The sequence below is a fragment of the Colossoma macropomum genome, unplaced genomic scaffold (genome assembly GCF_904425465.1).
Source record: "Colossoma macropomum unplaced genomic scaffold, Colossoma_macropomum, whole genome shotgun sequence".
Taxonomy (NCBI): Eukaryota; Metazoa; Chordata; class Actinopteri; order Characiformes; family Serrasalmidae; genus Colossoma; species Colossoma macropomum.
Window position 1 is genome coordinate 16425270 of NW_023494795.1, and position 26167 is coordinate 16451436.

At 40.6% G+C, this 26167-nt stretch overlaps 1 protein-coding gene and 1 long non-coding RNA gene across 3 annotated transcripts in view; one reads left to right on the forward strand and one right to left on the reverse strand.

Annotated features, from left to right (window-relative positions):
- cdh2 (cadherin 2, type 1, N-cadherin (neuronal)) overlaps positions 1–26167 on the forward strand; it is a 57379-nt gene that overhangs the window by 12927 nt on the left and 18285 nt on the right. For both annotated transcript variants that reach the window (XM_036581637.1, XM_036581636.1), the window contains exons 3-5: positions 21681–21898; positions 24282–24422; positions 25801–25956. In XM_036581637.1, the coding sequence (XP_036437530.1) occupies positions 21681–21898; positions 24282–24422; positions 25801–25956 (515 nt within the window). The remainder of the gene's footprint in view (positions 1–21680; positions 21899–24281; positions 24423–25800; positions 25957–26167) is intronic.
- LOC118815490 lies at positions 12140–13130 on the reverse strand. The gene is made up of 2 exons (XR_005007809.1): positions 12955–13130; positions 12140–12487 (listed from the first exon to the last, which is right to left on the reverse strand). It is a non-coding gene; the product is annotated as an uncharacterized LOC118815490 (long non-coding RNA).

Consider the following 26167-nt stretch of genomic DNA (forward strand, 5'->3'; position numbering starts at 1 on the left):
TGAAGTCTGTGTGGCTCAGCCTGCGTGTATGTAAGAGGGAGATGGACAAATAAAAAGAAAGAGACATACAGAGGAGGATTTTCAGGATTTAAAAAGCATCTTAGCTCTCCTTGAGCACGACCTGCTATTGGCAGTTGTGTCAGAGTGCATGACACTTTAAAGTGTGCTACAGTAGGAATGTGGATAAAAGAAAACGCCATTTTTTTAAATCAAAACAGGACTGAAATACACAATTAGACAAATACCTCACTGAGCACCTTCAAGGTTAATATAGGAAATCATTCACTTACTGTAGGTGTCCTTGTGGTAATACAGATGGCAGTGTGCAAGCAGCAGTATGTACAGTACAGTGTTGGAAACTGAATTTCAGTGCATTGCAATGCTGATATTGAAAGGACGTCTCATTCCATAACAATGTTTTATATCTGATGTAACAGTTTACGACTAATTTATATTAGAGGTTCACAATATAGCATTTGTCACTATCACAATATTGCTGTTTGCAGTACTGATATCACAGTAGGCTACAATATATAGGTAAGCACTTTTGACCAATCACAGGTCCAGATGAGTTTTTTGTGGGTAAATTATAGGGATGTAGGAATTTGTGATATAAGAATTGTGGGGCCAATGCCAATATGTGATACTTTTCATGTACATATCTGCTGATGCCGATACTTTAACATGTGTTAAATGTAGTAATTGTAGTAAGTAGTAGTAAGTAGTAAGTCTACCCGGATTAGCACTGCGGAGAGATGTAGCATTTATTTCTAAAGGGTTAAAAATGCAGTAAAATTAATAAAATGCAGGTACTTTAACGCAGTAACCAAGTGTCACCTAAACTCTATGCTCTGCCAGATTGCAATACATGTGTTGCCAAATATTAGTTTAAATTATCTAATCTAAACATCTGTCTGATGCCACTATTTTTAAGCAGTTATCTTCTAATAATTAAATGAATATGACTTCCCTGCTCACTTTAATGATTATAATGATTATAATGATTCTAGTGGTTTTAATACACTGCAAGGCATTTGTCAGTCTCAGTGTGTAGCATTATTATCATATTACTACTATTTTATTCAGAAATGAAACAGATCTGATACCCAATATCAGTGTTGGGTCAATATCAGCAGAAAACGCTACCCCAATGTTGTGGCATCTTCTGCACATTGTGTGCAGTTACACATTTCCACCAGAGAGGTCTCCAGATCCCCAGAACTTATATAGTGCAGCTTTAAGTGCTTCAATTAAAAACACAGCTCATTTTAGAGCTTAGTAGTTTTTATTAAGAAAAAATCAGATTATATCGCAGATACTATCGGAATATGGTATCACATAAGAATATTTTTATTTTTAATATGTTGCAATGTCTACTGCAATCTAAATATGTAGCACCATAATTGTAATAGTAGTGTCGTGCCAATAGTGTGCAGCTCTACACTAATTACGCTAATTTACATGTTCAATCCCAGATGTTGCACTGCACAATTTCAGTAAAATGGGCCTGCTATAAAAATAAATAGAGCTGAAAATCAGGTCCTGGGTCAATTATGGTCATTTAAAAATGAATACACAGAACATAAAGATGGCAGTGTGCTTCTGGTGGAGCTTTCTGCCCATATTTATCCAATATACTATGATATCTGATATGAAAAAGGGCAACTTGAACACTTATTTTTTATCCTGACTGTGTGTAGGTCTGTGTGCATTTGTGTACACACAAGTTAGCATTTCTTTTAGGTGGAGTAAGCACGTCACTCTTGTCGTTTGGCCCCCTCTGACCCAGATCGAGAGATGAGAGTATGCAGTGGAGTTTGTAGCCCAAGGCTGTTTGGGTAGATCTATAGCAGACAGTGTTGCGGATCAGCTCTGAACGCAAGGATGAGCTCGCGTGCTCATTAAAGGGTGTGTGTCTGTGTAATAGTGTGTGTGAAGGTACAGGTTTGAGCCCCTGCCTAATACTCTTGTCTCCAAGCTACAGCTGTTTCTCATCTGCCCGCCTGATCTGAGATAGTGTTATATTTGGAAAAAGTATGTAGTTGGACTTGGCTAAAGCTAGCCGCTAAATATTTTCTTTTTTTCACAGAGATAAGTGCTTTGCTTAAGATCAAACACCAGTGCTGTGTTTGCACTTAGTAATGAATTATATTAGACATGAGTGAGGCAGTGAATGCTGGCCGTTCAGGCTGGTTTTAGATCCAGCCGTGTTGTGGTTCTGGCATTGCTGCAGCATCCAGACTGCCAAAGAAGACTGGAATGCTGACCCAGTAATGCATTAAACAAACAAAAGCCCAAGACATGCTCTCCCTCTCTCTCACTCCCTCTCTCTCTCTCCCTCCCTCTCTCTCCCTCCCTCCCTGCCTAAGCCTCTTTTGAGTGTTAAAGGATTATTATGGGATGCCCTGGTGTCATGGTGACTGTCGGATTGTGTTCTTTCAGGCTTTTTTATTGTTAGAGGTCACTCCAATTCCTCTCTCACTTTGGGTGAGTGCGTATGTGTGTGTATGTGAGAAAGAGAGAGAGAGAGAGAACGAGGGAGAGAGAGACAACAAGTGTTGAGTTGTTGAACATCATTTTGTTGAAGTGTTTCTGCAGCGTTTGCACATTTGAAATCCACACACGTATCTTTTGAAATGAATATGTATGTGATTGCCCTGGTTTCCGAAGAATGATGGATTGCACTGTTGCTTTGCTGAACATGTTTAGCTATAAATAAGAGAAAGAGAGAGAAAGAGAGGTGGTGTGGGATGTGTATGATAACCCACAGAGCCTTAATGACTGTGTAACAGTTAAGGCCGAAAGATTTATCGTTCTTATATCTGAATCGCAGTTTGGAAAAGTTGCAAGAGCTGCAGTTTTATTTTTAAGTGGGGAAATGTAACCTAATAACATTTAGCTTGTGAACTGCCTATAGAAAATGCTACCCCAATGCTGTGACGTCTTCTGCACGTCGTGCGCAGTTACACATTTTCACCAGAGAGGTCTCCAGATCCCCAGAACTTATATAGTGCAGCTTTAAGCACTTCAATTAAAATAGCTCATTTTAAAGCTTAGTAGTTTTTAATGAGGAAATATCAGATTATATCGCCGATACTCAGGGTTTCAATATTAGTATTGTTATTGGAAAAGCAGCCAAACACCCACGTGCTGTGTACCAGACAACACAACCGTGACTAGCGCTCAGTGTTCAAGTCTAAAACAATCTCAGTTTAAATTGCAGTCACTGTACTGGTAAGAAAAATCACAATTAGACATTCTTCCCAAACCGTTCAGCCCTAGTATTATTCAGTCACTTCAACCATAATTAATGTAGTAAAAGCCTTAATTACAGGAAACCGGGAAACTCCTAATCACGCTTTGTGTGCGTCTGGTTGTGTGTTCTTATCAGAGTGTGGTCATCGCTAGAACTCCAAGGGACCATGTTATCTCATGGCCATCTCTCTCTCTCCTCTCTCTCTCTCCCTCTCTCTCTCTCTCTCCCTCCCTCCCTCTCTCTCAGTTTCTGTCATTCTAGCTGAATGAAGGCAGTTTTGTGTTTTTGCCCTCCAAAACAGAACAGGGTGACCGCTGGACAAGGAAGCCTGCGGTCAGAAGGCAAACTCTCATGCTCAGCACTCACACACGCTCACAGACACGCCTGACCGCAGAAGCCAGGCACACTGAGGTCAGATCATGCTGACTGCTGAGAGTGTGTATGTGTCCGTATATGAATAGTGTGTTTGTGTGTGTATGTGTGTGTGTGTGTGTAAGAATGTGGGGGTAGGTTGGCTACAACAGAGCCTGGTTTCAATCACTGGGGCTGATGAGAGAGGGCGAGCGAGGTATGAAGACAGATAGGAGAGATAGTGTGGGACAGCTTGAGAGGGGTTGGTGAAGGGAGGAGAATTCTGTCCACCAGCGAAGTGAGGAATTCAAGGAGAGGAGAGGACAGGAAAGGTAAAGAGAGGACAGATGGAAGTAGTGGTTGGAGGACCGTGTGTTGTGTGTGTGTCGTATGCAGCATGACTGCCATGTTCATGGTTTATTTTAAGCTCTACTAAATCTCTCAGTGCCCTGGTGCAGAGGCAAGATACGATGCACTTGCAACTGTGTGTGCATGTGTGTGCATGTGTGTACGCACTTGTGTGTGTGAGATTTAGGCTGCTCTGCAGGAGCTCTTTGCAGTTGGAGTATCAGTGTTTATGTTGAAGTTCTGAGATGTCTGGATGCTTTGAGGAAAGCTGAGGAGCCGTCATGTTGGTAGGGGTGGGAGAAAAAAATTATACAACCTAGTATTGTGATAGTCTAGGTGGGATAAACAGCATAGACCTGAGTATCGATATGTCATTCAATCGTTAGTGTTTATATGTGCAACATTTGGCAGACAGTTTTCTTTCATTTTAATCGTATTACAGATGTAGCAGAATGTAGCGTCATACTAGTACAACTTTATGGGTCCAGGCAGCGGATTGAACTCTAGTCGGCCATTTGAAGGGTAGCGATGTTGCCCACTGTGCTATATCAATAAGAGCCCTTCTGTTAATGCTACAGTTATCTATAGTAAATCTCAAATATGTATTGTACTCCTAAATTCTGTATGTCCATTTGTATCAATTGTGGATATGACATATTTTTTAAAAGAAAAACCACTGATATATGATGGAAAACACATTTAAAATTTTCTTTTTAACAAAGGTAACATTAATAACAATGTAGCATTGATATTCCTTGAACGTTTAAAGCCGACTCATAGCAACATATATCATGAAAAAAGGAAAATCCTTAAAAGTGGCTTTTGTTCAATTATAGGAGAAAATGTATTGAATGTTGCAGAAATATTTAAAAATCGCAATAGAATCATATCGTGGCTCAAGCATCATGGTTACATTACACTGTGGTCAGTGGTACTGATTACCATTCCAACATACTGGTATTTAAACTTTCTTTCTACCTCTGTCCTTTTCTCCTTCTAGCCACCCTTTTATTGCCAGCAGATGATGCAGCACTCTCCCTTCTCCAGCCTAATCTATGTCTACTGTGTTCTATCCATAAAGTAATTGAGCTCGTCTGGTCGGCTGGGAGAGGGTATTGTTTTGAAGCTAAGCATGTGTGTTTAATGATCATGTAGAATGCATCCATGGGTTAATCCATGCCTAATGGTGTCTGCAAAACACTTTTTTCCACTGGCTAATGCTTACCCACTCAGGTTTACTGTCTGACAGCTGTAATACCCAGCCATCCATCAGGATAAGCCAAGATTGGGCTGTGCACACATGTGCCTGTGTGTGTGTTTTCATACATCTTCATGCCCTGACTTTGTAGGAAAATTAGAGAAAAGTAAGGCCAACCTGCAATATCAGGACCAACAAAATAGCCTGTAGTTTCTTACAAAAGCTACATGTTTCATTTTTTACACTTTTTGGTTCTGAGGTTATAGGTAGGTTTTGGCTTAGAGAATTCTCATTACATATACAGGCTGTGCAAAAGCAAATGTAAATATTTAACAGAAAATCATACAGAAATGTCAACAACTAAATAATCATTTAGTGAGATTTGTTTTCAGATTTTCAAAGAAATCTGCAGGGATACTTTTCATCCAAGTTCAGTGTTAGAAGTTGGTACAATTTCTGCTTCTCATGACCCAAATAATCCCAAACACATTCAGTGATGTTGAGGTCTGAGGTCTGGGGTGGTCAGTCCTCTGCTCTGAGAATACTAGCAGCTTTAAGTTTTCTTTTCTCATTAACATCTTCTTGACAGCTATATGTCCTTTCAGACCCATTATGACCCACTATGTTGTCTTCTCAAAGTGGAAGGATGGACAGAAACACCTGCTTTTCAGATCTGATAAAAAGTGGAGCTTGATTTTCTCTGAAGGATAAGTACTGTTTATCTGGTGGTGAAGTTTTGGTGGTCTACCAGGTGTTCAGCAGTCTCATTGTCTTTTAATAATATTTAACTCCAATTTTGGAAACTCCTGTTCTTATTGGTAGTTTTGCCTGGAAGTTGAATAAATGAAGGGTGGTCTCTGACTTTTGCACACTAGTATATGTAGTTACATGTATCTAATATATGGGACATGGACTCTATAAAGTCAAACCTATGTGTGTGTCTGTGTGCAGGAGACAGGCGACTAAGGTTTCTTCGTGCCCATTTGTGCTGAATGTGGTTCAGACTTGGCTCATTATTGAACTGGTCTGATCCAGACATGAATTACACAGTGAATCATGATGCATTGTCACTATGCGGTTAAATGACTTGGAATCTCACCCTGTTTAGGGTTCAAAATATGTGTCTTGTCCTGTCCTGAGTCATGCTGGGGAAATAAAAGCCAGTGACAGATCTCAGAGTTTGGTGGTTGGGGTGCTGCATTGACTCCAGGAGATACGGGTAATGAGGCAGATAAGCAGAAGCCGTGTAGAACTCACTCCTAGCCATTAGCAGAGGAGGATAGCAGGAGGATAAAATTCCTTCTGTGTTCAGTAAAGGGTAGGAGTGAATTTGGATTAGGTTAGAACTAACATGACCTCAACACAAGGCAATGTAGCCCAGCTGTGCTAGGTGGAGTGCTCTTATTCACACACACACATACACACACACACACATTCTGACACACACACACACACACACACACACACATATTCTCAGTTCTTTTATTGGGCTGCTCTAATGAAGATGCTTTCTGTGGTGTTTAATGAGAGCAGGCGTTAGCTTGTGCAGGAGTTAGCGGGTGCAGGAGGTGATAATTGGAGCGAGTCATGTGACTGCCGCTGATAGGGAGCTAAAAACAGCCAGTGGCGAAATCAGTGCGCTCACACACACGCAGAAGCTATCTAACACACACTGTGCAGGAATATACAGAGGTGACATCATGCTGCCAGGCCGCTCTCTCTTTCTATGTCTCTCTCTCGCTGTCTCTCTATTTCTCAGACACGCTCTCTTTTGTGCTTATCCTTTGAAGCACTTTACTGGTGTACACTTTCACACTTCTTCATTGCTCAAGTAAACCTGCTGCTGCCTCCTTTGTTTTCTGCTCGTAACTCTTCCTCCTCCCTCCCTCTGTCTACCTCCCTCCGCCTCCTCTCTTTCACACATTCACCACCTTCCAGCAGCTCTGAACAAAACTCCTCACATCCCACTCTCACCTGTCTGACTGTTCCGCTTAATGAACTGTGTGTAGGGTTAGTTTAAAAATCAAACTTGCAGTTTTTTAAACTTTTACTCCAGATTGAGTCAGTGAGGAAAGACATGTTTGCTGTCTAAGGCTTGCTGTAGCTAACAAGTAGTCGCTTATAGCCACTTGTTAGTATAATGCCAATCTGTAAGTAATCTTAGATAGACTTGCTTGTTTGGTTTCTGACACTGTATGATTTACTGTAAACAAATTCACCAAATTAAAGCTTCATTATGGCTTCAAAGCCTGTTTTCAGCTATGTGCCATAATTTTGCCTATTTTTAATACTAGTTTGCTACATTAGCCTTGTAGCTCAAGTGCTAAGGTAGAACAGCAAACTTCAGACACCAACCAAATCAAACATGCCTTGGTTGATCAACTACATTTAGAGTAAGGATTTTTTTGCCAAATCAACGCTTCAGTTGTGTTCCTGAGCTGTTTTAACATTTTAAAGGGCTCAAATCCTGCATTTTTCTTCTATTAATTTTTGTTTCCCTGTATTACCTTATTCAAAAAGCAGCATTGACTGAAACACTCCTTATAACATCAGCATGAGTGGCTGCAATAGGCTGAATAGACGGGTATATGCAGATGTGTCGGTTACCATGACATCACAGAAACAGTCAGTTCAAAACAAGCCACTGTGCAGCGGAGATTTGGTACACATACCATATGTACTTTGCAGTAGACAGTACATTTTAAAACTTTAACATTGTTTACATACTTCTTTGAACTCCTTCATTTAAGAAAAAAGTGAGGAATATTCGATTTTCCATGATATGGGCCCTTTAAGCAGTTCCGTCTGTGTTAGTGAACCTGCTAGCAGAGCGCTTCTGAAGTCAGCGCAGAGGTGAGAGGTCGGGTTTCCCTCCAGCGAGATTTATTGGCCCCATATTGATGTCCTTGGGCGTTGCCGATTGATTTGACATGGCCGACTTTGTTTTGTGAGACTGGGGGAGGGTGAGTGTGTGTGTGTGAGTGTGTGAGTGTGTGTGTGTGTGAGTGTGTGCGTGTGTGTGTGTGTGTGTGTGTGTGTGTGTAGATGAATGAAAAACTTGCCCCTCCTCTCACCACACCCTCCCCCATTCTCCAGCTAGCTGTACAGACTCTGGGGTTGTCAGGGGCGACCAGCGGTGCACTAGGCAACCTGGCCTACTTTGTCACTGTGGGCTGGTGGGGAAAAGAGCTGAGGGTATTGTTCCATAGTGAGAGAGCACAAAGACTGCGCTGTCCCACAGATCTGCCCCTCAGAGGGGCATTCGCAACTCACGTACCGCTCACTCAAATTGCAGACCGCAGACTGTCGGCTCTGTGCTCAGCGGAGAAAGACAGTCTGTGTGTCGCGCTGCACTTGCTGTTCTTCTGCAGACTCTTATTTAGTCCTCGGTTTGAGTTCAGTGATGTGTATATAAGAAGTGGTTCATACTAGATTGGAAACAATGAACTCTCGCCGTTTTCTCTCTGTCAGTCTCATTCCGCTATATGTTCAGCCTTTCTACTGTGTGCTCGTCTGCGACATTCTCTCACTCCAGCAGACAGAGCGCACACACACACACACACACACACACACACACACACACACACACACACACACAGAAACATTCATTCAGTGCAAAAAAATATGATCTTGGCAAGAAAATCATCCTGAATCTTATATTCTTATATCAATATATTTAATATATCTCATACGAAGATATAAGAAGGGAAAGTTAACCTATTTCTAGATAATTTTATATGTTTTAAATAATTTTATGTTGTAAAAGTGTGGCAGATGAAATTAGAAAATGTGCTTGTTTTAAGAAGTTTTCTGACATTGTAGTAAACATTTCATAAGACAACATTACTTAAAACATGTAAACAATAACTATAAAAAAGTTAACCACTTCTTATGTCTTCTAATGAAAAATGCTGCATATATTGACTAGATTTAAGATGGTTTTGCTTGCGAAGATGTCATGTTTCTGCAAAATTTAAACAATGGAGTGTAACCAAAAGCGAATACAACTTTGCTTCTTTGATTTCACCACACACACACACAAAAACACACTCACGTCTGCTGCAGGCGTGAATAACTGGGTCAGTCTCTGCACAAATCTCATTACCTCTCACCATGCCACCCTAATGCACCATGGCTACTGTAGTTCTGACCCAGTGTGTTATACTGCACTTCAGTTGGAGCCACAACTGTAGCTTTTTGACTGTTTCGGGAAAGTTCATCTCTCTCTCGTTTTCTCTCTGCCTTTCTCTCTCTCACTCTCTCTCTCTCTCTCTCTCTCTCTCTCTCTCTTTCTTTCTCTCTCTCTTTTTCTCTCTTTCTTTCTTTCTCTCTCAGTCTCTCTCTCTCTCTTTCTCTCTCTCTCTCTCTCTGTTTCTCTTTCTTTCTCTCTCTCTTTTTCTCTCTTTCTTTCTCTCTCAGTCTCTATGTCTCTCTCTCTCTCTCTCTCTCTCTCTCTCTCTCTCTCTCTCTCTCTCTCTGTTTAATGGTAACGTGTGGAGTTATGTTTCAGGAGTTTTCCATAGTGAAAGATGACCTGTCTCAATCTTTCTATTGAGGTGTGTGTGTGTGTGTGTGTGTGTGTGTGTGTGTGTGTGTGTGTGTGTATGTGTGTTCTCATCAGAGTAGCAGGTGTTGTCTTTCACTTGGCTGCATTACTCTGCACCTGAGAACATATACTCTTTCCCCAGGTTCTTTCACCCCACCCTGCTCTCTCTCTCTTTCTCTCTTTCTCTTTCCCCCTCTGTCTCTCACCCCTCTCTTTTTTTCTCTCTCTGTTCTCTCGCTTTCTCTCTCTATCTCTCTGTTGCCCATGCACACAACAGTAAAGAAGCATTGATTTTTTTCTGACTATCATAAACAAGCATTTCTCAGAGTGCTGAAGCTAGAATTCAGAGTTAAAGTAGCTCAAGTTACATTTAGGAATATGTGTATGTTATCCATAACATAACACCTGTAAACTAACTGTGTTAGTATTGCCAAGTTTTTTTTTGTTGTTTTTTTATGTGTCTTTTTCATGGCATCCACTTGACTTGACAGTTTTCTGCAGTTTATGTAATTTATAAGGAGTTTCAGATTGTTTTGAAAGTCCTAGAGTATAAGTAAACAGAGTTTTCCAAGTCTCAGGAAACAGCTCTAAAGTCTCTAAAGCCCCAAACATACGTAGTGTAGCTTTAATAATTAATAACGACAATGTAGTTTCACTCCTCATATTCACAACTAATCATTCATATTTACTCCTCTGGTGGATCCTGAGTCCTTTGTCTGAGTCCTAATATGTACAGTGTCACTGATATACCACTGTATTTTTTTGACGTACTGTATGTGTGTGTGTTTGTCATATGTGTCTTGTCTCAGTGTGTACACACCTGTGTTGACATCTCTTTGTAACAGTCAAGTGCGCCATCACACAGTTATGATATGTGAGCATGTTTATCATCCTCACCCAGTCTCAAGAGGGAGAGAAGCAGCCAGACAATAAGTTTTATCATCCTGACCACACACACACACACACACACACACACCCTGCACTGGTGTAGAAATGTTTAATCAGAGTTTGTGCAGTCGGCTTAGAGCACTCAGTATTATTCCCAGAAAATCCAAGATTGAAATTATAATCCCTGTCATTGTCATCTTTTGTTTTCGCTGTCTTTAAAGCAGTGGGGTTTGGCACAGATTAAGATGTTAAACAGAATGAAGACAAAGAATGAAGAGTTTTACACACACACACACACACACACACGTGCATACAGGGATGTTTTTGAGGACACAGCTTTTGTTGTTTCCACGGTTTGGCAAGTCATTTATAAAAGTGTGTAATATAGACATTTCTCACTGTAATTTACAAATTCACTGGTGCCATTTACTTGACATATTGTTTGTCATCATCTTTTGCAATAAACAAAGTCCACTTGTGGTGCTGGGTGTGTGTGTTTGTGAGTGTTTTGACATTTAATTGTTTTCATTTGCTTTCATACACAATGAGTGCAATTACAGTGATCAATGCTGTTGATGTGAGGGAGTTTTCAGTCTATTGCTTTATTGACAGGTGTACAATCTACAGAACACACACACACACACACACACACACACACACACTCAGTCCCACATATGCTTCTGTGTAAGCTTTTAAAATCCCTTCCTCCAACTATCAGCCCTCAATTAATGATTGCTGTGACTTTACCAGTCTGCAGCCCTGGCCCTCTTAACACAGTGTGTGTGTGTGTGTGTGTGTGTGTGTGTGTGTGTGTTCCACACAACTTCACTTCAACTCATCCATATTAATATTTTTTGTCTTTTGCAATATGTTTTCATTGTTCAGTTAGCACTTAGGCTACGTTCACATTACCGGGTTGAAGTGGCACAAATCAGATTTTTTGCCCTAATGTGACTCAGATCTGATGTTTTCAGGGCTGTGTGGACACACAAATCTTATCTTTTCAAATCCGACCCGAGCTTTCATACGTGGTCCTAGATTGGATACGTATCCAATTCATGGCCATACAACCTTAGTGTGAACGCTCAGATCGGAATTCATGTGCTTTTTTTCCACTGCGCATGCGCCATCATTCAGCGTTACCATGGCAGCAACAGCAGCAACAGAAGTTAAAGCCTGTAAATGGTGGAAAACCAACACATCTCACCTTTTTCGTCTTCGTCTGGCTCTAATAATGAACAGTTGAGAGCTGTTCAGAGTTAATTATCTTCACAATGAAGGCTTGTTCTGCTCGTTAGTCTGTTTGCTGATGAAGCACATGACGCATGTGATTCATTCACGTGACGTTACTGAGTAGGATGTGCGTGTGCGGGTCAATTCAGGACGCCAGTTCGTTCACATTAATGCCAGATTTGAATCACTTACCTAAACGAGTGTGAAGCATCATGTCAGAGAGACTGGATTTGAGCAGTGAGGCTTGTAATGTGAACGTAGCCATAATAATAATTGCAGATTTTTCCTACTATTAGAACATAAACACTGAACATGTATGCAGTTTATGACTGTAGTTCTAATTACAATACAGTTTTGCATTGTGGTGTTGACTTGTGTTTTGGTGCACAGTGAAGGAACACTTTTGATCTTTTTGTGTGGACTTCATAGGTCTTTTTTAGGGGTATGCAATATATTATTCTCTGATAAAATGTAAAATTATATTGTTACTAGTATAATATTGGAATCACTCCTGAAAATCACAACCAATCATTTTTATCTCACTGACAACACGTGATGGGGACCTCCATTCTTTTGAAGTTGCTCATACAGAGCTTACTAGACCGCACCACCATCCCACACAAGAAGATTGCAGGTACAAGTCCCCATCCAGGCAGGAACGCCACTGCTATAACAATAAGAGTACAGTGTTAGCTGCCACTGTTAGTGGCTCTGAAATTCTACTAAATAATGCAAAATATTTACATATACAGTCGTATGCAAACATTTGGGTATCCCTGGTCAGATGACATGTTTTGTTGACTGTTAAGTGAAAATAAGTACACATCCTCCACAGAGAGCTCACTTCTATGCAGTGTGGCCTGTAAAAAAGTTATGGTACATTTTATATTTTATGTTTTCAGCAAATAAATAGAAATTGTGCACTAAACTTTGCAGAAAAATAACATTTTTTTGTTCTCTGTAGAGGTTTTGTTAACTTTCTTTCACTAAGAAAATCAAAAAAACATGTAATTTAACCAGAGGAGTTCAAACTTTTTCATATGACTGTATAATAATGAAAATCTGATATGGCTCAGTAAAATTGTGGTCCATTTTTACACACATTGCATTTAATAAAAATTTGAAATCACTTACTGGTATCAGTTATTAGTGTCAGTATTAGCCACAACAAGGCGTATTGGTTATTGTTGTTGGTCCAGAAATTCAGTATTGATGCAGCTCAACAGTTTTGTTCATATTTTGTACTGTGGAGCTGTCATGACGCCTCTGCCTCCCCTGCAGTACTGCTGCTGTCATTCTTATACACTGTGTCAGTTTGGGTTGGCGGTGAAGTGAGTGGGGAGAAAAGCAGTGAGTGAGCATGTGTGTGTTAGCGTGTGTGGGTGTGAGGATAAATAATTGTGTTGTGTGTGTGTGTGTGTGTGTGTATATGGAGATAGCTGAGCACCGCAGCGGAACACATTCTGCTCAGTTCATGTGTCCCTCAGGATGGAATTGGCATCACGCCTTCACCATATGCTGCATGAGTGTCTTTTAGTGTGTGTGTGTGTGTGTGTGTGTATAGAGTGATAAATCCTAAGTCCTCTCAGAGTTCAAACTAACAAGGTCAAAGGTTAAAATGACTCATGCTCACACAGCAGAGAGACAGAGAGATAGAGAGAGCCTTCCCTTGTGTGCTCCTGTGCTATAAGCAGATGTGTAGAGATGTATTACAAAATATGCATTCATTAAAATGTACCTCTAAAGGACATTGGCAGTGTATAGTTGGCAGTTTACATGATAAAAAATATTCATTCTCATATCACATTTGTGGACAATATGGTGCAAAAGTCTTAAACAGCCATGAAAATGGTCTTAGCAACAAGTATGTTTTTGCCAATAAAATACTGACTTTCAAATGAATACAAATACACATAGATACAGTTAAAATGTAACAAAATGTTAAGTTATTAAAGAGGCTGAATTATTTTAACTAAGTTCCTCATTTTTTTGTTTAAATAAAAGGGTTTGATGTAGTGTGTAAACATTTTTAAGTTTAACATTCACTCTGTGTTCTGTACAGTCCATATATTACATTATGTATACATTAAATTGCAGAAACAGCCTGTTTTGGATTCATGGTTTTCTGATGTCATCATTTATGTTTTTCCACTTATTCAGCCTGCAGCAGTTTAGCCCCGTCTCATTCTTGTTGAAGTTATGAGCGTTTCAGCACAGACTGCTTTTTGAATGAGGCATAGTACAAGGCAGCCAATCAGAACAGAGATCAAATAAATATATCAGTCTTAAAGGCACAGGAGCAAAAAGAGCCTGTTTAATTCTGTAAAGATAGATGAGAGGCTGGAAAATGGTTATGAAAAAATGAATTACAGCTGTATCTAAATATAGTTTTTATTTATTTGTTTTTATCACAGTATTATTTTTATTTATATTTTAAAATAAATAAATGCTTACTGCCCAGATAAACAGCTTTACATACGATGTCCTCAGTTGCCCAAGACTACAGTTTATATTAATGGAATCTTTTTAAAGTCTTACTAGTTTATCTTTTTCCTCTTTTTCCAACAACATATTTTGGAGTTTTTGAAGGCTGTGCTTGGTTTGTATATATTCAGTTAAGTCAGCTTTTATTATCTAGCTTTTGTGAATACAAAGGCTGATTGCTTGATTATTTTTGCTCGATTATTTATCAAAATAATTGATGCAAAAATAATCGATTCATTGTCGTTTTCAGTTTTTTACATAATTTGAAAATACCTGTTGCCCCTTAGATTGTGTGTAAATTTCATGATGAATGGATCAAAAGAAATGGCCCAGAATGTCTGGTTCCATTGACTTACATTAAAGGTGAAGAAGGTTTTTTCCTTCTCCTATAAAGTTACCATTTTGGAGATACGAGGTTTTGTTCTGACAACAGCGTTACGTAAGTAATATAGTGTGAATGGCCGATTTAACAAATGATTTCCTCCAGCATATATCATAAAAAAGCAGTAGTTATTTGAAGACCACTAGTGTCCCACCCCCCCCATACTCTAATATATAACCAGACGCCAACAGAGTTTTCATATGAAAAAACTCTTTTGTATGTTTACCCAGCCTTGTTCCAATAGACCTAAGCACACAGTTTGAAGGACGCGATGTTAGTTCAACCAGTGATCACGCGGGCAAAGTTTATATTAACAGACCACCCAGTGTTTTAATAATGCTCCTGTAGAGCGAGCACATTTCTGGGGATGGATCTCTAGACTGCTCTGTTTTTCCTGTCAGCTAAAACTAATTATAGCACAGCCAGAAAAGTCCACGAAGAAAAGATGAGTATAATAATGGTCTTCTCCACGTGTGCGCACGTGTGTGTGTGTTTGTAATGGAGTCGTTTAACAATTTGAGTTTAATCAGGTGTGATGTGCACCATGTTCCTTTGATCTAAATTAAAATCTGAACAAATGAGGGGTGAGGAGAGAGAGAAAAGAGGACGAGGCAAAGAGGTGATATCAAGGGATTGTATACTCTCGCTCTCTCTCTCTCTCTCTCTCTCTTTCTCTGTAGTTCTTCTCAGAATAAGAAGAGCACTACAGGCTGAGCAGATAAATATGTAAGGTTGTTAGCTGCCATTTTGGATCAAAGGCTGTGGTAATTCCCATTAACGGAGCAGCGTTTGTAAAAGCAGTTTCACCCGACGCCATTACTAAACACTATAACACTTTGGCAACTAATCAATGACTACCAGCTCGTTAGGGGAACTGCACATGCCGTTTTTCAAAAGAGATAATGAGCCCCTTTATGACCCCCCCAGCTTTCTGATGGTAGCTTTTATACCTCAGCATGCATTCTCCCTTTAGGATAAATCTGAAGACGGTGCCGGTGGGAACTATCAATGATGTGTATGTGTGTGTGTGTGGTTCAGGTTCAGGTTGCAGTACACTCTAAGGGACAGATTGAGGAATGGTGACCATTAGAGGAGGCTGACCTTTACAAAGCCTTGGAAAAAAAGAGGGCCATTACACACAAGCTCTGCGCTGGTCAGCACTGCACGGCGTTGAGCAAGGACCTAACCGGCTCATCTGTTTTGAGCTGTGTTTCACAGAATTCCACTTTTACACTTCGCAGTAGACAATTCCTATCAATTATATTAGGTCCTTTTCTTAGTTAGAGCCCAGTGCATTACGGGCATACCTTTACCGCCAGTGTTCAGGCTTCACATTATTCTCGCTTGCAGCCTTTAAGCGGTATTTTACCGCGTACTCACTCACATCTGATGCTTCTCTTTGAGTGATATTCCACTAGGATCGTACTAAATATACTCTTGTAACATTTTTCACTCATGAAAACTCAGTTTGACTGTAAAAACAACAGAAGCTGACATGTTACTCAACTTGCCTGATAACGTATTGGCTTCTGTTCACACGTAAGCCCTCCTGGTGATTTCCCAGGAACTGTACTTGGCCTCATGCTGATCAATTGTGGTGCCAGTTTTACCGGGATTACGACTCCGGCTCGCGCTTACACTTTGCCCCTTCCTATTTAATTAGCCCACTTTTTTAGTTTTTACATTTCCACTTAAACCCTTAAATAGCCAGTTTTATTACACACTTCTATAACCTCAACCAGTTTGCACTGAAGCCCCTATATTTACTGAATAATAAGCCTTAGTATATAATAAGCCTGGGATTTTAAAGGGTTAAACATGTGTGAAAGGGGCTTTAGTAACTGAGTAACCTACTGATTATTTCATTGATTCATCAAGTGATCAGAATTTTATTTATTTATTTTTATTTTCTTTAAAGCCAAACTGTACAATATCAAGCCAAACTACATATTACTGGTAAAAGATCAACTAAGAAGCCTTTGAAATTACTTCACTGAAGAATATATAAACATTATTTGGTCAACAAAAAAAACAAAAAACGTACGTCTCTTTGCTGCTGTAGGAGAGACTAGAGAAGAAATTAATACATGCGTTATCATCACACACACTTCTCACATCTAATCATTGCCAATTTATAAAGGTCAGTTTTATTTTTGTTTTGATTGAGTAATCAATTAACTGACTAATCTGGACAATATACAGCTCTTTTTCCCACCGTCATTTCACATTCTCCAGTGGGCAGCAGTGGGTTCAAATGTTAGAGTGCTACTTACAAGAGAAAGATGGTTATATATGTATATACATATACATTCATATAAATAGAATTCTTTATCACAGCACTGTATTTCAGTTGTTAGTGTCCTTGGGTTTGTAAAAGGCACCATATAAATAGAACTTATCATATCTGTTTTGCTCCCTGATATTCTTTTCCCTTTTCAACTTGTGTGGCTGTAAAGTTCAAGTTATTAGCTTAGGGCTATTACATTCAAATCAGCTCAAATCTAAAACCAAGCTGATATCACAGCAGCCACCGCTAAGCTGTGTGTTTTTGCCTCATGGATAAAGTACACAATGTAATACTGATTTATTTCCATTTTTGTCATTTTTCATGATGAATGGACCCAAAATGACTTCGAAAAAATTCTGGTTCCATTGACATTAAAAGTAAAGTAGGTTTTTTCCTTGTAAAGTTAGCATTTTGGAGATACGAGATTTTGTTCCGACAACAGTGATATATATATATATATTTATGTGAATGGGATTGTGCATAAATGGAAGATGGAAGAGTTCTGTATCTTTAAACAGTGTATGAGTGGGGGCAGCTGAAGAGCTTTTGCAGCTTTTGAAGTGATACAGAGAACGAAAGCTGAATTTCAGTGTGAGTTAGCACTAAATGCTAATATGAGCAGCATCAGTGCTTTCACAATATGCTCCATCAGCTACACTCATCACCACTGCAGACCTTACAGGCAGCACAGGCCTCATAATCAAATCACTTACCAAATCAGCTCTGCCTCTCTGTGTGTGTATGAGAGAGAGAGAGAGAGAGAGAGAGAGAGAGAGAGAGAGAGTGAAAGTGAGTACATGTCCTCGTCTGAGTGTTGGTTGAAGCTAAGCCCACCTATTCCACTCATAACACTCTCGTTGTTTGTATCTGTCCTGCTTATGAATTGTAAACAGTCTGAAGTCAAGTGGCTTCTTCTTCTCATTTGAGTTCTTTTTAAATCGGCATCATAACAAGTAGCTTTTCAGTGATAAATCACTTCCCTCTCTCTCTCTCTATCTGTCTCTCTCTGTCTCTGTCTCTATTTCTGTGTTTGTTTCAAGGTCTTTCTGTCTTCTCTTTGTCTCCATCTCACTCTTTCTTTCTCACTAATCTATCTGTCTGTCTCTCTTTCTCTTAATTTCTCTCTTCTGTCTCACACTGCCTCTCTCTCAATCTCTCATCCTCCTTCCTCTCTCTGTCTCTATCCCTCAGTCTCTCTTTCTCCGTTTCCATCTGTCTCTTTAGTCTCTGTCTTCGTCATTCTCTGTATATTTTTTCTTACTCTTTCTCTTTGTCTCCATCAGTCTCTCTCTCCTTATTTTTCTTCCTTGGTTTCTCTTGTTCCTTCCGTCTTTCTCTTCTTGATACCCCTCTCTCTCTAGCTCTCTCTCCCTCTCTCTCTCTTCCTCTCACTTCTTCTTCAGCAGTCACTCTGTTTGACTGCAGGTGGATGTATTATGCAGCCATTGCTGAGGGACTAACCATCGTGATTAAACCCTGTTTCATTCTGCCTGTTTATTTTATGTCATTCAGACTGTTTGTTCAGGCTGGCTCTGATAAACAATGCTGAGTCTGTGTGTGTGTGTGTGTGTGCGTGTGTGTGTGCGTGTGTGGGGGGGTTGCAGGTGAAAAGAGGACAGTGTGGACAGAGCGACACTCATAGATGTGTCCATTTCTGTGAAAGCAGAGTTATATGCGGTGAGACAGCAGAGTTGAAATGTAGAGTGTGTGTCTGACACATGCACACACACACACACACACACACACACACACATATCTCCTTCCTCATGAAAAGTGCAGGAGGAGGAGACACAGCTACAGGCCAAATGGGTGCAGACATCAAATTAAACCTGCACCCGGCGCACAACCTAGCGCCATCCACACACATTCACACACACACACAGCCACTCATACACACACAACCCTCATACACACCTGCCGAGCAGCGGATCCGCCGGGGCTTCGGCTATCACACAACATCAAAACCATTTGCTTTATGAATCTCCGGCGTGTAAGACTGCGCCCGAGGCAAGGAAAAATGACAGGAGGCTTTTTTGTCCTGCAGAGGCGGCGCAGCCCAAACAAAAGGCTTCATTCCGGTCCAGCAGAGTGGAAGAACGCTAGGACCCCCCTCCCCACTCACAATCCGATAAACACAATGACTCCTCTTACCCTGCAGCCACCCTTTATCTAATAATCAGTAATGAGAGCTCATTGGTTGGACCGGTGCATTACACTGACTGATTATTGAAGCCTAGTTTATTATCCTTAAAGACCTTCATATCATAACAGATGATTAATCTGAACAGAAAGTAGGATTTGTTTTTTTAACGTATGTTTTTAATTAACCCCTTAATTCCTCAGGGCCTGTATTTTGGTGCACAGTTCAGTTCCCCACTCATCACTTGCATATTTGTTTCTAATTCATAATAGATACTAAAAAGTGAGTCTTAAAGCAACACTCCAGCTTTTTTAACATGATTTCTATCTGCCGCATCTGTAGTGCATAAGTGATGACCTCAAAAAATAGTTTCAACTGGTTCCCTCCGTAAAGTAACAGAAAAAACTGACTCAGTTAACAATGCTCAGAAACCTTGCTATTGGCTTCTGTTACAAGCAATGCTTTGAGTTAATGGGTTTTCTATTCTGTTCTATGAGAACATAGAAGTTGTTGTTCATGGTAATCAATCATATACATATGTGACAGATAAAGATTATGTTACAAAGCTCTTTAAAATAAATAACTGAGTAACAGGCCCAGGATTCAATGGGTTAACTCCTTAAATCCCAGGTTTATTTCATACTAAGTCTTATTATTCAGTAACTACAAGGACATTAATGCAAACTGGCTGAGCTATTCTTAGGTTATAGAAGTGTGTAATAAAACTTTGGGCCCACCGGCAGCCCTGGGCATTTAAGGGGTTAAGCAGGTATACACACCAAAGATGGGTATTCAAGACTCGACCTTAACTGACTCACAACTTGACTTGACTCAAGACTTGAGATGCATGAAATTTTTGCCTCAGAAATAACCAAGAAAAAGCAAAAACTGATTAAATTAGGCTTTATACTGGCTAACTTGCATTTTCAACCTTACATGTGACTTTGCCTGTCAGTTTTAAAAGCTCACAGCAGCATCAGGTTCAATACGGCTTCATATAATGAGCTTTTCACTATAGAATAACCTTCATTCTGATTGAAGGAGCGCTTGCTGTGTGCAGTAAATGTGACGTTTAAAGAAAAGAGGCAAAACAACTTGGCCTGGTTGGCTAGCATGTAGTTTGGGTAGCAAGTATGCCAGCTAGTGCTAATTTATCTCAAGTCGTCAACTAATCTAGCTGAAGTTTCAGTAAATTACAGATGACATGCCTTTAAAACTTGCTTAAACTTCAGATAGATTAGCTGTTACACTAGATAGCTAGCATATGTGCTATAGAAACTACAGGCTAACCAACCATAAAGTTGTTTTGCCCCTTTCTTTGTAACAGACTGAAGGTTTTCCTATAATGAAACGCTCTTTTTTTGAAGCCATGTTGAAACTGACAGGTTTAGTAGGGGTTTATATTTGTGTAATGCAATTCCTGGAGCTAATAACGAGACTAAGCTAAAAAAATGAAGAGACCTGTGATCTCACACACACACATAGACCTTCAGGCACACACATTTCACACTGAGCTCTAATAAGAAATAGCAGCAGGGAAAGAGAAAAAGAATATAAAACAATGTGGACACATTTAGAGAAAGAAGAAACGGTGTGTGTGTGTGTGTGTGTGTGTGTGTGTGTGTGTGTGTGTGTCTTAGACAAAGAAAGAGAGAAGCCACTAGCTATGCCCAACATTCTGCGGCCTCCTTCTTTTGAAAATAGTCGACAGCCTCCTGGTGTTGTTGTCCGCTTTGTGGACAGAATGATGAGGCTGATCAATGTAAATAGCCGCTGGTCAATAATCACACTCCATATCCAACAACAGCATGACACGCTAACGCTCTGGGAGAGTAAAATCTCTTCTTCCAGTGAGCCCTAATAATGAGGCATGGCATTCAGAGAGCTGAAGAATCAAAAAGCGGGAGCCGAGTCGATACACGGATTTCACAAAGCAATCCGCATTCCTCCTCCATCTCTCTCGCCGCTAACTGCGTAATTGTTTCTTCTCTAATAGCCGCATAATGAGTGAAAGCGCAGTCATTTGTTTATTCTTCGTGTATTTCTAATGCGATTCCCTCTAGTGTTGTAGCCTAGCTGCCTCCATCCTCTCTCTCTCTCTCTCCCTCTCTCTCTCTCTCTCTCTCACTCTCTTTCTCTCTCTTTTTCTTTGTCTCCTCTTCCCCCGTTCGGCCTCATTCAGCACACCTGGATGCCTGCAGGGGAAGACTCAGCATGAATAATGCAGGAGAGTGTTAGAACTTCTACCAGATCTCCCTTCCTTTCTTCTCTCTCTCTCTCTCTCTCTCTCTCTCTCTCTCTCTCTCTCTCTCTTTCTCCTTCTCCTCCCTTGCTCTCTCCCTCCCTCTCTCCTTTACCCTCCCTGGCTATGTATGCATTTTCCCACTCCCTCGCTCTCTGTCCTCTCTTCTCGAATAAAACCACAATTCCCTCGTGGTGTAGTAGGATGTCATTTTGTGTATGCCTTTTTATTTATTTTTTTTTAAAGATGCTTGTTGGGAAAAAGTATGCTGGCTCGTACACAACCTTGTCCAACCACCACCCCCTCCCTCTCTCTTTCTCTGCAGTGAGTTTCGTGGACTGTGGCCGAGGTTCTGGCCTGCGCTTCGAGAGCGGAGACCCGGTGGATTTTCGGATAGGAGAAGACGGCAAAGTGTACGCTGCAAGAACTCTGCATCTATCGGAGAGCACTGGGCGGAACCTGGAGATCAGGGTGAAGGACGTGGAGTCGAAGGAGGTGTGGCACACGCGCGTGAACTTCGCCCTACCCAACACTCCGAAACAGGTATGGCTTACAAATACTCATGTCATACTCAATAGTGGTGTCTGAACTGAGCTATATATCAGAATATAGCTCTGTGTATATATATACACACACACACACACATATATATATATATGTGCACAAAAGGGAACCTTCTTCAAAGAACCATATACAACTGTTTTTCCAACATAGAGAAGAACCATCAACGTATTTAATATATATATATATATATATATTAACTTTTGGATAATAACTTTTTTAAAGGGTGAATGTAAAATTTTCTGTCTTTGGGATATTCACATACCATTTGCTGAAAATTGCAGATCTTCGAATTGCAAAAATGATTTAGATGCCTGTCCCCATAGCAACTAATACTTATACATATATACGGCTGTTGAGTTTTACAGTGTGCCATGGAACAGATGATTTTTGGATAAGAGACTTTAGTTGGCACTGTCAGAGCCCCATAAAGCCACACCGAAGCTACAATAAAGCATTACTGGTGCTGTAAGATCCTGAGAATCGCGCTCTAATTAAGTCTTAACGATGTTAAAATACGGTCCAGACAGCAGAGTGGATGGTGGTGCAGATCCGCTCTCTTAGCCAGAGAGAACAGCGGCCTTACTCAGTCTCTTAACATTGCCTTCTGCTTAGAGAGCAATAAAGAATACACTACTGCTACACACACAGAGAAAAGAACTGAGAGAGTGAGGTGGGAGAGGATGGGGGTGGGAATGATAGAGAGAGAGAGAGAGAGAGAGAGAGAGAGAGAGAATGAGAGATAAGGGTGGGTTTTAGGCTGAGATGGTCAGAAAATGAGGTGGGAGGGGAAGGGGGAGGAGGGAGAAGGTGGGCAGAAAGAGATAACAGTGGGAAAAGAGTGAGTGGGTGTTGTGAAAGATGGATTGAAAAGAGGGAAGAAAGATACAGCGGAGAGATGATGGGAGAGAGAGAGAGTAAGAGCGAACGAGCCAAAATAGAATGTGTCTGTGTTGTTGATGTTTATGCTGTTGTTGTTGTTGATGTTGATGGTAATGCTGTTCCACTCTCCTCCTTCGTGATGGTAATGGGTTGCCTCATCACCTGAGTCATATCTACACTGCCAGAGAGGGAGAGAGAGACGAGTGACAGAGACAAAGACAGAGAGAACTAGAGAGAAAGAAAGAGAGAGGGAGGAAGATAGAGAGGGGGGAAAGAGATGGAGAGAGGAAAAAAGAGACGAGAGTCAGAGAAGAGGGAGAGAAAAAGACAAAGAGAAAAAGACAGCAAAAGAGAGAGAGAGAAAATGGGAGATGGAGAGAGAATGAGTGGCAGAGAGAGAGAGAGAGAGACAGCAAAAGAGAGACAGAAGAGAAAGTGAGTGAGAGAGAAAGTCAGAGGGGGGAAGAGAGAGAGAGAGGGACAGAGAAAGCAGACAATGAGAGAAAAAATGAGATGTTGAGAGAAAGGCAGAGAAAGAGGGAGATGGACAGAGATAAAGATAGAGGGAATGAGAGAGCGAGAGAAAGCGAGAGAGGAAGAGTGATGAGAAGCAGAAAAAGAGAGAAAGAGCAGAAGATAGAGAGAGAGCATGTCAGTGACAGCAAAAAAAGAGAAAGAGTGAGAGACAGCACAACAAAGAGAGAGAATGAGAGAGAGAGAAAGGGAGCGAGCAGGAGAGAGAGAGACTTTCTGCAGCTGCACTCTACCATAGCCTACACTACTGCACTGCCATTATCATGAATATTTAACAAGAGGTAGAGAGAGAGAGAGATGAGGTCAAGAGGGAGAGACGCTTAGAATTGAAATCAGATAGAAATAAAATACAGAGGAACTTTTCAAGCAGAGTCACACACACACAGGCACACACAGGCACACAAAATGTTGCCTGTTGTTGAAAGTTGCGTGTTTCTCCTGCCTTGAAATAAACTGGTGAAGCCTGAGGGGCCTTTTTGTGGTGTTCTCAGATATCTGACTGCAGCCGTGAATGTGTGGTCAACATCCATATTTGAATAAGCAAACTAGTCTCACCTTGGAGAGCCCTGTAGCGTAAGCAGAATTAATGCAGTACATAAGGCTCATCTTAAGGGAGCATGGTCTTTCTGAGCACAAGAATGCTGCAGATATTCACCTACGCAACACACACACACACATACCTACACTCATGCTCATACGCTGGGGTGTTATTTCTGCAGGAAACTGACTCAGTGATATTTATGACCCTATTAAAGAGGGCAGAATTAATGCTGTAATTATTTAGGTCCACAGGCAGGTGTGATGAATGCGCCGCAGTGTATGTGGGCGTGTGTGTATGTGTGTGTGGGGGGGGGGGTATGACAAAAGAGAGGGAGACAAAACGAAAGTATGTGATGTGCGGTACCCAAGAGTGTGTTTGAGAATGTAACCGGTCTGTTTGTATTGGCAGGTGCCTGAGATCGTGTTTCCATGGCGCAGCGTGGTTGTCGGGGGCGACGGCAGTGTGAGCCGTGTGAAGAGAGACTGGGTCATCCCTCCTATCAATGTCCCCGAAAACTCAAGAGGACAGTTCCCTGAGGAGCTTGTCAAAGTCAGTACACACACATACACAAACGCAGATACACACTCACACGCAGACACACTCTGAAATCCACAGGAGAAACAGAGGCAGTGAAGTAGATTCATGCATGCTTTGTAGTTCTTTATGACTGAACACATCAAGTTCTAACCTGCTGATTCTGTAGCTTCTTGTTAGTTTACAGGGAGCAGGTCATAAAGCCAGCAGAGCCTTAAGCAGATTATTTCGTAATAAAAGGGCATGGACACAATGGACCCAGCAGCCAAATGCAATACAGTCTGAATTCATTAAATATCCTTTGAGTTCTGTGTATTTGTTGTCAGTACAAAGCATGAAAACTGGCTTATACTGGATACACCCAGTACAGCTGTGCAAAGGTTAAGAGGCATTTAGCATTTTTTCTGCTCTGCATTTGTTTTTATCTCCCTTTAAAGCATATTACAAAAAGGTGTTATATATTTATATTTTAGGACTTACCCCAGTCATTTGAGGAAATACTTGAGTATTTGTTGGTTATATTGGTATTCATTTCTCTATTTAGTATTCAGAAGTCACAAACATTGTAGCCTAAACTACAATACAGCACCACAAGCTTTTAGATAGAACAGTTATTGTTAATATCTACGCCATCTCGCCTTAAAGTGCATAAAGTAACACTGAACCACTTTCCCTGTGGCCGTTGGAGCTAAAATGAAGCAAAGATAGGTCAGAAAGAAATGATGTGTGAGGACACTTAAAATTATCGGACAATAAGTAAAATGCTCAGTGCGAAATTCGCATTAAAAGATATACCTTGGAGACACTAAAACTTTGATGAATTATCTCAAAAATGTAAGTATAGAGATGCTCATAGGCTCCATGACTGATTTCAGTTCATTTGCACTGCTGGTGTATACTGTTAATGCACTGATGCTTCAGTAAAGAACATACTACATACATAAAATCCTATATACATAAAATTTATTATTAATTATAAAATGTGTATATTTGTTTTTGAGGGTGGTTGTGTGAACCACCAATACATATTTGAAGCCTGCAAAGTGCTTTTCGGGTTAGCCCTAATGTATAATTATCTATTTGGCATTCAGCACAGGATTGATGATTTCTTGTCGATCCAAAATCCCCCCTTTTTAAGAGACATTGCCAGCCCCCAGTTATGAAGCCTGTTTACATGTGTATAATTTTTGACGTTATTTGACATACATGCACCTTTATTCATTATCTTAATAAAGGATTGAATTTGGTGAGGAAATATTTGTGAGTTAATGTGATTTGACTTGTATTATATCTGTCTTATAATAAGATTATACATATTATATCTCTACCATAGAAAAAAAGAAGCAGTCTGTAAAGTCCCTAAACTGTGCTTGCATGCGTGTGTGTTTTTCAGATCCGATCAGACAGGGACAAGAGTAACACACTCCGTTACAGTGTGACAGGACCAGGAGCTGACCAGACCCCTACTGGGCTCTTCATCATTGACCCCATCACAGGGCAGCTGTCTGTTACCAAACCACTGGACAGAGAACAGATCTCCAACTTCCATGTAAGTCTTGGTGCATGTGCATGTGTGTTTTGTGTGTGTTTGAGTGTGTATGTGTGTGTGTCCTCATCCCTTCGTGCATTCCTCTGAGGATAGAGAGAGAGAGACACATTAAAACTCCCATTAAACAGCTTATCTAGGTTACCATGGCAGTCGGTCTGAGAATGTAACCTTTGACCTCTGTCTAATCCACTGTACAGAAGAGAGGGGAGTA